At 42.3% G+C, this 14,380-nt stretch overlaps 1 protein-coding gene and 1 long non-coding RNA gene across 3 annotated transcripts in view; both read right to left on the bottom strand.

The window, feature by feature from the left end:
- Positions 1 to 351: 351 nt before the first annotated feature.
- LOC115203551 (uncharacterized) overlaps positions 352 to 14,380 on the bottom strand; it is a 46,254-nt gene continuing 32,225 nt past the window's right edge. Inside the window, exon 2 of the long non-coding RNA XR_003880198.1 lies at positions 352 to 724. This is a non-coding gene — a long non-coding RNA (uncharacterized LOC115203551). The remainder of the gene's footprint in view (positions 725 to 14,380) is intronic.
- LOC115203549 (dynein heavy chain-like) lies at positions 5,584 to 9,531 on the bottom strand. Of its 2 annotated transcripts, XM_029768328.1 has the most exons (3): positions 9,194 to 9,531; positions 8,871 to 9,109; positions 5,584 to 8,786 (listed from the first exon to the last, which is right to left on the bottom strand). In XM_029768328.1, exons 1-3 carry the CDS (start codon positions 9,297 to 9,299, stop codon positions 7,611 to 7,613), a joined length of 1,521 nt encoding a protein of 506 aa, XP_029624188.1. In that variant the 5' UTR covers positions 9,300 to 9,531; the 3' UTR covers positions 5,584 to 7,610. The 2 variants fall into 2 exon arrangements, with proteins under 2 accessions (XP_029624188.1, XP_029624187.1); XM_029768327.1 differs by having other exon boundaries at positions 5,584 to 9,109.

Raw genomic sequence — 14,380 nt, 5'->3', positions numbered from 1 at the left:
GCGAGGAGAGCAGAGACAGAGAGAGAGAGAGACAGAGAGAGAGACAGAGAGAGGCAGAAAGCCTGTTTGAGTCTAGTTTTGCGGCTGACAGGAGACCGTTTCCCCAGGACAGGAGATAAGTGTTGTCAGTTGAATAATAATCACTGTATTACTGAGAGGAGAGGGACGAGATGACTGAACGATATGAGAGAGAGAGATAAGTGGAAACACTTTCAACATGTGAAACGTACTATATATATAGTCCTTACAGTAGAATTATAATAGTGTTGAAAATGACTTAATACAACTCAAAGTAGTTTCTTAGTTTCACTTTGTGTAAAGCAACCTTGCAGCTTTCCTATGAAAGACATATTTTTTGTTGTTGCTTGAATGGAGATGGTTAAAAATATGATTATTGTTCCCCCCATTCTCAATGGAAGTATAGCGCACGCCATGATTGAATAGCAACACAGAAACTGGCTGCCATTGTTCATAACTTTGAAATTTCCCTCGGAAGAGATTTCTAAAAGCAAATTCTTTCAACCGTGTCCGAGTCAAAAGAACAAAGGGAGAGGAGAACCCAACGGTCGTTGTCGAGTGCCATCTCCATGGCAACCCCAGCAGGAAGTGACATCATACACGTATATGTTTCTTCTTACCTTGCAGCCTTCGCAGGTGATCACGCCATAGTGGATACCTGACGACTTATCTCCACATATCTTGCAAGGAATAATTTCAATTTGAGCTGGAGAGAGGGAAGAAAACAAAGAGAGAGAGAGAGAGAGAGAGAGAGAGAGAGAGAGAGAGACAGAGAGACAGAGACAGAGAGAGAGACAGAGACAGAGAGAGAGACAGAGACACACAGAAAGAGAGAGAGACAGAGAGAGACAGAGACAGAGAGAGACAGAGACAGAGAGAGAGAAAGAGAGAGAAAGAGAGAGAGACACACACAGATAGAGAGAGAGAGAGAGAGAGAGAGAGAGAGAGAGAGAGAGAGAGAGAGAGAGGAAACAGTAAGTCAGGATTGTCTCATGTCAACATGAAACCCACCACAGTTCACCAGGAAGAAAACATCAAACACTCTCTGGCTGGTTTCTCCCCCAAAACAACATTTAACCTTCACAACATCTGATACAAGGAAATATGGCACCATATTGTGTATGTGGTGACTTCCTGTACTGTTGCAAAAAATAGACATTTTTTGTCACAATTCATACTAACATCAGCATATCCGTGTGACGTGGACATTTGTGCCAGTTATCAAAGAAGCCATTTTACTAAATGTCACATCATCTTAATCAAAGCTTTGTTAACTCTTTGAACTGGAATACACTTAATCAAGAAGCCGGCATCACAGCACTGAAACATTACTCCAACTGATGGACTGACTTAGCCATCCAGTCAATGTCCCATCAGCCTGGGTCCAATCAGCCTGGGTCTAATCAGCCTGTGTTGTTGAGCACTAAGCCTGGGTCCAATCAGCCTGTGTTGTAGAGCATTAAGCCTGGGTCTAATCAGCCTGTGTTGTTGAGCACTAAGCCTGGGTCCAATCAGCCTGTGTTGTAGAGCACTAAGCCTGGGTCTAATCAGCCTGTGTTGTAGAGCATTAAGCCTGGGTCTAATCAGCCTGTGTTGTTGAGCACTAAGCCTGGGTCCAATCAGCCTGTGTTGTAGAGCATTAAGCCTGGGTCCAATCAGCCTGTGTTGTTGAGCACTAAGCCTGGGTCCAATCAGCCTGTGTTGTAGAGCATTAAGCCTGGGTCCAATCAGCCTGTGTGGTAGAGCACTAAGCCTGGGTCTAATCAGCCTGTGTTGTAGAGCATTAAGCCTGGGTCTAATCAGCCTGGGTTTAATCAGCCTGTGTTGTGGAGCATTAAGCCTGGGTCTAATCAGCCTGTGTTGTAGAGCACTAAGCCTGGGTCCAATCAGCCTGTGTTGTAGAGCATTAAGCCTGGGTCCAATCAGCCTGTGTTGTAGAACACTAAGCCTGGGTCCAATCAGCCTGGGTCTAATCAGCCTGTGTTGTAGAGCCTTACGCCTGGGTCTAATCAGCCTGTGTTGTAGAGCATTAATCCTGGGTCCAATCAGCCTGTGTTGTAGAGCACTAAGCCTGGGTCCAATCAGCCTGTGTTGTAGAGCACTAAGCCTGGGTCTAATCAGCCTGTGTTGTAGAGCATTAAGCCTGGGTCTAATCAGCCTGGGTCTAATCAGCCTGTGTTGTAGAGCATTACGCCTGGGTCTAATCAGCCTGTGTTGTAGAGCATTAAGCCTGGGTCCAATCAGCCTGTGTTGTAGAGCATTAAGCCTGGGTCCAATCAGCCTGTGTTGTAGAACACTAAGCCTGGGTCTAATCAGCCTGTGTTGTAGAGCATTAAGCCTGGGTCCAATCAGCCTGTGTCTAATCAGCCTGGGTCCAATCAGCATGTGTTGTAGAGCATTAAGCCTGGGTCCAATCAGCCTGTGTTGTAGAGCATTAAGCCTGGGTCCAATCAGCCTGTGTTGTAGAGCATTAAGCCTGGGTCCAATCAGCCTGTGTTGTAGAGCACTAAGCCTGGGTCCAATCAGCCTGGGTCCAATCAGCCTGTGTTGTAGAGCATTAAGCCTGGATCCAGCTGCTAAGCCAATTCCTTGAGCATTAGCTCCTAAGACTGATCTGTGAGGCTGTATCCCGAGTACCCAATCTGTGTTCAGGCAAGCCTGTATAGAACCCTACTCCCTAAATAGTGCACTACTTCTGATCAGGAAATAGGGTACCATTTAATGTGTTCAGGAAATAGGATGCCATTTGTTCTGTGATCAGGAAATAGGATGCCATTTTTTCTGTGATCAGGAAATAGGATGTCATTTGATCTGTGATCAGGAAATAGGATGCCATTTGTTCTGTGATCAGGAAATAGGATGCCATTTGATCTGTGATCAGGAAATAGGATGCCATTTGATCTATGATCAGGAAATAGGATGCCATTTGATCTGTGATCAGGAAATAGGATGCCATTTGTTCTGTGATCATGAAATAGGATGCTATTTGATCTGTGATCAGGAAATAGGATGCCATTTAATCTGTGATCAGGAAATAGGATGCCATTTGATCTGTGATCAGGAAATAGGATGCCATTTGTTCTGTGATCAGGAAATAGGATGCCATTTGATCTGTGATCAGGAAATAAGATGCCATTTGATCTGTGATCAGGAAATAGGATGCCATTTGTTCTGTGATCAGGAAATAGGATGCCATTTGATCTGTGATCAGGAAATAGGATGCCATTCTATCTGTGATCAGGAAATAGGATGCTATTTGATCTGTGATCAGGAAATCCTAAAGAATGTCCTTTGAGATCACGGTCTGTGTTGACTGCATCCATAGACTCAGTAAAGAGGGAGTGACACAACTAAGTGAGCTACACCGGGTTGAATACCTGAACACTCAAACACTGTATGGTAATATAGGTTTGAATACCTGAACACTCATACACTGTCTGGTAATATAGGGTTGAATACCTGAACACTCATACACTGTATGGTAATATAGTTTGAATAACCTGAACACTCAAACACTGTCTGGTAATATAGAGTTGAATACCTGAACACTCAAACACTGTCTGGTAATATAGGGTTGAATACCTTAACACTCACACACTGTCTGGTAATTTAGGGTTGAATACCTGAACACTCAAACACTGTATGGTAATATAGTTTGAATAACCTGAACACTCAAACACTGTCTGGTAATATAGAGTTGAATACCTGAACACTCAAACACTGTCTGGTAATATAGGGTTGAATACCTTAACACTCATACACTGTCTGGTAATATAGGCTTGAATACCTGAACACTCACACACTGTCTGGTAATATAGCGTTGAATACCTGAACACTCATACACTGTCTGGTAATATAGGCTTGAATACCTGAACACTCATACACTGTATGGTAATATAGTTTGAATAACCTGAACACTCAAACACTGTCTGGTAATATAGAGTTGAATACCTGAACACTCAAACATTGTCTGGTAATATAGGGTTGAATACCTGAACACTCGAACACTGTCTGGTAATATAGCGTTGAATACCTGAACACTCAAACACTGTCTGGTAATATAGGGTTGAATACCTTAACACTCATACACTGTCTGGTAATATAGGCTTGAATACCTGAACACTCACACACTGTCTGGTAATATAGCGTTGAATACCTGAACACTCATACACTGTCTGGTAATATAGGCTTGAATACCTGAACACTCACACACTGTCTGGTAATTTAGGGTTGAATACCTGAACACTCAAACACTGTCTGGTAATATAGGGTTGAATACCTGAACACTCAAACACAGTCTGGTAATATAGAGTTGAATACCTGAACACTCAAACATTGTCTGGTAATATAGGGTTGAATACCTGAACACTCATACACTGTCTGGTAATATAGAGTTGAATACCTGAACACTCAAACACTGTCTGGTAATATAGAGTTGAATACCTGAACACTCAAACATTGTCTGGTAATATAGGGTTGAATACCTGAACACTCGAACACTGTCTGGTAATATAGGGTTGAATACCTGAACACTCAAACACTGTCTGGTAATATAGGGTTGAATACCTGAACACTCATACACTGTCTGGTAATATAGGTTTGAATACCTGAACACTCATACACTGTCTGGTAATATAGGCTTGAATACCTGAACACTCAAACACTGTCTGGTAATATAGAGTTGAATACCTGAACACTCAAACATTGTCTGGTAATATAGAGTTGAATACCTGAACACTCGAACACTGTCTGGTAATATAGGGTTGAATACCTGAACACTCAAACACTGTCTGGTAATATAGGGTTGAATACCTGAACACTCATACACTGTCTGGTAATATAGGGTTGAATACCTGAACACTCATACACTGTCTGGTAATATAGGCTTGAATACATGAACACTCACACACTGTCTGGTAATATAGAGTTGAATACCTGAACACTCATACACTGTCTGGTAATATAGGCTTGAATACCTGAACACTCACACACTGTCTGGTAATATAGCGTTGAATACCTGAACACTCATACACTGTCTGGTAATATAGGCTTGAATACCTGAACACTCACACACTGTCTGGTAATATAGAGTTGAATACCTGAACACTCAAACACTGTCTGGTAATATAGGGTTGAATACCTGAACACTCGAACACTGTCTGGTAATATAGGATGGAATACCTGAACACTCAAACACTGTCTGGTAATATAGGATGGAATACCTGAACACTCAAACACTGTCTGGTAATATAGGATGGAATACCTGAACACTCAAACACTGTCTGGTAATATAGGATGGAATACCTGAACACTCATACACTGTCTGGTAATATAGGGTTGAATACCTGAACACTCATACACTGTCTGGTAATATAGGGTTGAATACCTGAACACTCAAACACTGTCTGGTAATATAGGCTGGAATACCTGAACACTCAAACACTGTCTGGTAATATAGGTTTGAATACCTGAACACTCATACACTGTCTGGTAATATAGGTTTGAATACCTGAACACTCATACACTGTCTGGTAATATAGGTTTGAATACCTGAACACTCATACACTGTCTGGTAATATAGGTTTGAATACCTGAACACTCATACACTGTCTGGTAATATAGGGTTGAATACCTGAACACTCATACATTGTCTGGTAATATAGGATGGAATACCTGAACACTCAAACACTGTCTGGTAATATAGAGTTGAATACTCCACTGGCATGTTAGGCATCATTACTTATGTCATTTTGTCCAGATGTGCACTCACAGCCACTCAAGCATGATTTACTGTCCGTATGTAGTAACTACATCTGGGTATATCCTGGGCTCTAGAGTGTAGTAACTACAGCTGGGTATATCCTGGGCTCTAGACTGTAGTAACTAAAGCTGGGCTCTAGACTGTAGTAACTACAGCTGGGTATATCCTGGGCTCTAGACTGTAGTAACTACAACTGGTTATATCCTGGGCTCTAGACTGTAGTAACTACAGCTGGGTATATCCTGGGATCTAGACTGTAGTAACTACAGCTGGGTATATCCTGGGCTCTAGACTGTAGTAACTACAGCTGGGTATATCCTGGGCTCTAGACTGTAGTAACTACAGCTGGGTATATCCTGGGCTCTAGACTGTAGTAACTACAGCTGGGCTCTAGACTGTAGTAAGTACAGCTGGGTATATCCTGGGCTCTAGACTGTAGTAACTACAGCTGGGTATATCTTAGGCTCTAGACTGTAGTAACTACAGCTGGGCTCTAGACTGTAGTAACTACAGCTGGGTATATCCTGGGCTCTAGACTGTAGTAACTACAGCTGGGTATATCCTGGGCTCTAGACTGTAGTAACTACAGCTGGGTATATCCTGGGCTCTACACTGTAGTAACTACAGCTGTGTATATCCTGGGCTCTAGACTGTAGTAACTACAACTGGGCTCTAGACTGTAGTAACTACAGCTGGGCTCTAGACTGTAGTAACTACAGCTGGGTATATCCTGGGCATTAGACTGTAGTAACTACAGCTGGGTATATCCTGGGCTCTAGACTATAGTAACTACAGCTGGGCTCTAGACTGTAGTAACTACAGCTGGGTATATCATGGGCTCTACACTGTAGTAACTACAGCTGGGCTCTAGACTGTAGTAACTACAGCTGGGTATATCATGGGCTCTAGACTGTAGTAACTACAGCTGGGTATATCATGGGCTCTAGACTGTAGTAACTACAGCTGGGTATATCCTGGGCTCTAGACTGTAGTAACTACAGCTGGGCTCTAGACTGTAGTAACTACAGCTGGGTATATCCTGGGCTCTAGACTGTAGTAACTACAGCTGGGCTCTAGACTGTAGTAACTACAGCTGGGCTCTAGACTATAGTAACTACAGCTGGGCTCTAGACTGTAGTATCTACAGCTGGGTATATCTTGGGCTCTAGACTGTAGTAACTACAGCTGGGTATATCCTGGGCTCTAGACTGTAGTAACTACAGCTGGGTATATCCTGGGCTCTAGACTGTAGTAACTACATCTGGGTATATCCTGGGCTCTAGACTGTAGTAACTACAGCTGGGTATATCCTGGGCTCTACACTGTAGTAACTACATCTGGGTATATCCTGGGCTCTAGACTGTAGTAAGTACAGCTGGGCTCTAGACTGTAGTAACTACAGCTGGGTATATCCTGGGCTCTAGACTGTAGTAACTACAGCGGGGTATATCCTGGGCTCTAGACTGTAGTAACTACAGCTGGGCTCTAGACTGTAGTAACAGGGAACCGCCACCAGGTGCCAGTGCAGGTGTGTGGAGAGCCTATTGTGGATTTCAACAGTACAGTGTTGCTGCTCATAGTTTATGAGAGGGTTAACTAACTCGTGGCTTGTAGATTTTGTTTGGGGTTTAAAAACTCAATGGGATGAAGCAATCAAAACAGTAGAACTGATTCTGACATTCTGACATTATTCCAGTTATTGCAAAAGCAAGGATGAAAAACAACACTGCAACACAATTCCATCTAGCGGTACCAATACATGTTTCAGTGGGACTGCTTCAGATGCCAGACACACGGGTCGTTGCCTGCCAGCCAGTATTCCAAACCCATGTCATCTCATACCGCACAGTATTCCAGGATATGATATGGGTTCTGAATACAGTGCAGTATGATATGGGTTCTGAATACAGTGCAGTATGATATGGGTTCTGAATACAGTGTATGGGTTCTGAATACAGTGCAGTATGATATGGGTTCTGAATACAGTGCAGTATGATATGGGTTCTGAATACAGTGTATGGGTTCTGAATACAGTGCAGTATGATATGGGTTCTGAATACAGTGCAGTATGATATGGGTTCTGAATACAGTACAGTATGATATGGGTTCTGAATACAGTGCAGTATGATATGGGTTCTGAATACAGTGCAGTATGATATGATATGGGTTCTGAATACAGTACAGTATGATATGGGTTCTGAATACAGTGCAGTATGATATGATATGGGTTCTGAATACAGTGCAGTATGATAAGGGTTCTGAATACAGTATGATATAATATGGGTTCTGAATACAGTGCAGTATGATATGGGTTCTGAATACAGTGCAGTATGATATGGGTTCTGAATACAGTGCAGTATGATATGATATGGGTTCTGAATACAGTACAGTATGATATGGGTTCTGAATACAGTGCAGTATGATATGGGTTCTGAATACAGTGCAGTATGATAAGGGTTCTGAATACAGTGTATGGGTTCTGAATACAGTGCCTTATGATATGGGTTCTGAATACAGTGCAGTATGATATGGGTTCTGAATACAGTGCATTATGATATGAGTTCTGAATATAGTGTATGGGTTCTGAATACAGTGCAGTATGATATGGGTTCTGAATATAGTGTATGGGTTCTGAATACAGTGCATTATGATATGGGTTCTGAATACAGTGCAGTATGATATGGGTTCTGAATACAATGTATGGGTTCTGAATACAGTGCATTATGATATGGGTTCTGAATACAGTGCAGTATGATATGGGTTCTGAATACAGTGCATTATGATATGGGTTCTGAATACAGTGCAGTATGATATGGGTTCTGAATACAGTGTATGGGTTCTGAATACAGTGCAGTATGATATGGGTTCTGAATACAGTGCAGTATGATATGATATGGGTTCTGAATACAGTGCAGTATGATATGGGTTCTGAATACAGCGCAGTATGATATGATATGGGTTCTGAATACAGTGTAGTATGATATGGGTTCTGAATACAGTGCAGTATGTTATGGGTTCTGAATACAGTGCAGTATGATATGGGTTCTGAATACAGTGCAGTATGATATGATATGGGTTCTGAATACAGTATGATATGATATGGGTTCTGAATACAGTGCAGTATGATATGGGTTCTGAATACAGTGCAGTATGATATGGGTTCTGAATACAGTGCAGTATTACATGGGTTCTGAATACAGTGCAGTATGATATGATATGGGTTCTGAATACAGTGCAGTATGATATGGGTTCTGAATACAGCGCAGTATGATATGATATGGGTTCTGAATACAGTGTAGTATGATATGGGTTCTGAATACAGTGCAGTATGTTATGGGTTCTGAATACAGTGCAGTATGATATGGGTTCTGAATACAGTGCAGTATGATATGATATGGGTTCTGAATACAGTATGATATGATATGGGTTCTGAATACAGTGCAGTATGATATGGGTTCTGAATACAGTGCAGTATGATATGGGTTCTGAATATAGTGTATGGGTTCTGAATACAGTGCATTATGATATGGGTTCTGAATACAGTGCAGTATGATATGGGTTCTGAATACAGTGTATGGGTTCTGAATACAATGCATTATGATATGGGTTCTGAATACAGTGCAGAATGATATGGGTTCTGAATACAGTGCAGTATGATATGGGTTCTGAATACAGTGTATGGGTTCTGAATACAGTGCATTATGATATGAGTTCTGAATATAATGTATGGGTTCTGAATACAGTGCAGTATGATATGGGTTCTGAATATAGTGTATGGTTCTGAATACAGTGCATTATGATATGGGTTCTGAATACAGTGCAGTATGATATGGGTTCTGAATACAGTGTATGGGTTCTGAATACAGTGCATTATGATATGGGTTCTGAATACAGTGCAGTATGATATGGGTTCTGAATACAGTGCATTATGATATGGGTTCTGAATACAGTGCAGTATGATATGGGTTCTGAATACAGTGCAGTATGATATGGGTTCTGAATACAGTGTATGGGTTCTGAATACAGTGCAGTATGATATGGGTTCTGAATACAGTGCAGTATCTAATGAGACACCATGCCATGTTCTTTGTGAAAAATAAAATGAATAAATGTATGAAATGGAATGTATGCATTCACTACTGTAAGTCGCTCTGGATAAGAGCGTCTGCTAAATGACTGAAATGTAAATGAAATGTGAAGCAGTTAGATTGAAGGTGTTTCCACCACTCCTGGTTTGTTTAGGGTGTTGGTATTGTACTGTAATGTAACTGGGCCTATAGATATATCTGATATAAAGTTATCATCTGAGAAACACATTGAATCAGCCAGAGAGCAGATACTTGTGGTGAGTGTTAGAGACACGTGTCGACGCTGACTGTAGCTGTCAGGGACCAAATGACGCACTTAAGAAGTTACACACACACACACACACACACACACACACACACACACACACACACACACACACACACACACAGTTGTGTGCTGTTATGTAAGCGGTTTCACAGTGATGCAATGCAAGGCTTGAACACAACACAGGCCAGCATTATAAACAGATGAAGCATGTTACAGGAACACAGGCCAGCATTATAAACAGATGAAGCATGTTACAGGAACACAGGCCAGCATTATAAACAGATGAAGCATGTTACAGGAACACAGGCCAGCATTATAAACAGATGAAGCATGTTACAGGATCACCGGCCAGCATTATAAACAGATGAAGCATGTTACAGGAACACAGGCCAGCATTATAAACAGATGAAGCATGTTACAGGAACACAGGCCAGCATTATAAACAGATGAAGCATGTTACAGGAACACAGGCCAGCATTATAAACAGATGAAGCATGTTACAGGAACACAGGCCAGCATTATAAACAGATGAAGCATGTTACAGGAATACAGGCCAGCATTATAAACAGATGAAGCATGTTACAGGAACACAGGCCAGCATTATAAACAGATGAAGCATGTTGCAGGAACACAGAGAACACAGGCCAGCATTATAAACAGATGAAGCATGTTGCAGGAACACAAGCCAGCATTATAAACAGATGAAGCATGTTACAGGAACACAGGCCAGCATTATAAACAGATGAAGCATATTACAGGAACACAGGGATCACAGGCCAGCATTATAAACAGATGAAGCATATTACAGGAACACAGGCCAGCATTATAAACAGATGAAGCATATTACAGGAACACAGGGATCACAGGCCAGCATTATAAACAGATGAAGCATATTGCAGGAACACAGGCCAGCATTATAAACAGATGAAGCATGTTGCAGGAACACAGGCCAGCATTATAAACAGATGAAGCATGTTACAGGAACACAGGCCAGCATTATAAACAGATGAAGCATGTTACAGGAACACAGGCCAGCATTATAAACAGATGAAGCATGTTGCAGGAACACAGGCCAGCATTATAAACAGATGAAGCATATTGCAGGAACACAGGGAACACAGGCCAGCATTATAAACAGATGAAGCATGTTACAGGAACACAGGGAACACAGGCTGACAGAAACAACACATTACAGGGCTGTAATACAGGTTTCACAATACATAAAGAGGTGAAAGGTCAAACGGATTGAAGGCATGACATACAGCACTACATTGGGTTATTGGTCCAAACAAGACATAAATCCTTGTAAGACTTGGAACTGTTACAAGCCTTGAGGGAATTAGCAACCATTTCTCAGAACTCACAGCTTTATTTTGTACACAAACCCAATGTGAAAGCCTCTACCTTCACCTCTATAAACTGGGGAGGAGGGTCCATACCTGCGAATATTCTAAAACAGTTAAGTTTGTGCATCAGCCAATTAAAAATCGCTTACGTAGTGGCACGTGATAAAATGCTACACCTTAACCATGATAACACAGAGTAGATACATCTGGCTGTAGTTTAGGGGCTCTTCATGATAACACAGAGTAGATACATCTGGCTGTAGTTTAGGGGCTCTTCATGATAACGCAGAGTAGATACATCTGGCTGTAGTTTAGGGGCCCTTCATGATAACACAGAGTAGATACATCTGGCTGTAGTTTAGGGGCTCTTCATGATAACACAGAGTAGATACATCTGGCTGTAGTTTAGGGGCTCTTCATGATAATACAGAGTAGATATATCTGGCTGTAGTTTAGGGGCTCTTCATGATAACACAGAGTAGATACATCTGGCTGTAGTTTAGGGGCTCTTCATGATAACACAGAGTAGATACATCTGGCTGTAGTTTAGGGGCTCTTCATGATAATACAGAGTAGATACATCTGGCTGTAGTTTAGGGGCTCTTCATGATAACACAGAGTAGATACATCTGGCTGTAGTTTAGGGGCTCTTCATGATAACACAGAGTAGATACATCTGGCTGTAGTTTAGGGGCTCTTCATGATAACACAGAGTAGATACATCTGGCTGTAGTTTAGGGGCCCTTCATGATAACACAGAGTAGATACATCTGGCTGTAGTTTAGGGGCTCTTCATGATAACGCAGAGTAGATATATCTGGCTGTAGTTTAGGGGCCCTTCATGATAACACAGAGTAGATACATCTGGCTGTAGTTTAGGGGCTCTTCATGATAACACAGAGTAGATATATCTGGCTGTAGTTTAGGGGCCCTTCATGATAACACAGAGTAGATACATCTGGCTGTAGTTTAGGGGCCCTTCATGATAACACAGAGTAGATACATCTGGCTGTAGTTTAGGGGCCCTTCATGATAACACAGAGTAGATATATCTGGCTGTAGTTTAGGGGCCCTTCATGATAACACAGAGTAGATACATCTGGCTGTAGTTTAGGGGCCCTTCATGATAACACAGAGTAGATACATCTGGCTGTAGTTTAGGGGCCCTTCATGTTGGCTAAACAACAAATGATGTAAGAAGCGACACTGGCCTCATTGTCAGCATAGCTCTCACACACACAAACAAACAAACAAACACACACACACACGCACACGCACACACACATACACACACACACACACACACGTGCACACACGCAGGCAGGAACGCACATAAACACATTCAGAGACAGACAGAGGGAGAGAGAGAGAGACAGACAGAGACAGACAGAGACAGACAGAGGGAAAGAGAAAAAGAGACAGAGAGACAGAGAGAGAGCGAGAGAGAGAGAGACAGAGAGACAGAGGTGAAAAAGAGAGACAGAGAGTGAGCTCACAAACCTGTTCTAACACACTGAAGCCTCAGGACCAGAACATCCAATCAATCAGAATAAAACAAATTACAACACAGTCAAAACAAAACAACATTACATATTGGGAAACACAAGCGCAAATCAAAATGCAGTGCTATCTGGCCCTAAATCGACAGTACACTGTGGCTAACTACTTGACCATGGTTACTGATCAAAACCTTAGAAAAACCTTGACAAAGTACAGGCTCAGTGAGCACAGCCTTGCCACTGAGAAGGGTAGACACAGGAAAACCTGGCTCCCTGTAGAGGAAAGGCTGTGCAACCACTGCACAACAGCAGAACCTGAGACAGAGCTGCATTTCCTGACAAAATGTCAAAAATATAAAACAACTAGAGTGTCATTTCCATTGAAACCCTTATTCAAGGTTTCAAAGACCTCTCTGATGAGGATAGGCTCCCCGTCCTGTTGGGGGAGGACGCAGAGAGCTGTGGGTTGGCAGCGCACTACATTGCTGCCTGCTATAAGATGAGGGACAGTGTCTGACAGACCAATCAACCTGCACATGTCCTCTACTGTATGCTTATTGTTATTGTTCAATGTGTTGGTTATTTTGACCCTTGGTTATTGTTATTACTGTTGACAATTTTGATTCTTATTATCTTAATATTATAAATATCCAGAGAGAAAGAGAGACAGAGACAGAGAGAGACACGGAGAGGCAAACACAGAGAGACAGACACAGAGGGAGACACAGAGAAAGACACAGAGAGAGAGAGACACAGAGAGAGCCACAGAGAGAGAGACAGAGATGAAGAGCATACAAGATGAAGAGAGGAGACCAGAGGGTTGAGCAGCGAGCTGAGACCAGATAGTACCATTATGTTCTAACTGACTGCATGGGAGGAGACCAGGATAATAGACGGAGGGACCGAAAGATAGAGACAGACAGACAGACAGACAGACAGACAGACAGACAGACAGACAGACAGACTCTGCTGAACGGTACTCTGCTGAACGGTACTCTGCTGAACGGTACTCTGCTGAACGGTACTCTACTGAACGGTACTCTACTGAACGGTACTCTGCTGAACGGTACTCTGCTGAACGGTACTCTACTGAACGGTACTCTGCTGAACGGTACTCTATACTCTGCTGAACGGTACTCTACTGAACGGTACTCTGCTGAACGGTACTCTATACTCTGCTGAACGGTACTCTACTGAACGGTACTCTGCTGAATGGTACTCTATTGAACGGTACTCTACTGAACGGTACTCTGCTGAACGGTACTCTATACTCTGCTGAACGGTACTCTGCTGAACGGTACTCTACTGAACGGTACTCTACTGAACGGTACTCTGCTGAACGGTACTCTATACTCTGCTGAACGGTACTCTATACTCTGCTGAACGGTACTCTGCTGAAC

Source organism: Salmo trutta, chromosome 12 (genome assembly GCF_901001165.1).
Source record: "Salmo trutta chromosome 12, fSalTru1.1, whole genome shotgun sequence".
Classification (NCBI taxonomy): Eukaryota; Metazoa; Chordata; class Actinopteri; order Salmoniformes; family Salmonidae; genus Salmo; species Salmo trutta.
This window is presented reverse-complemented; position numbering and strand designations above follow the sequence as displayed.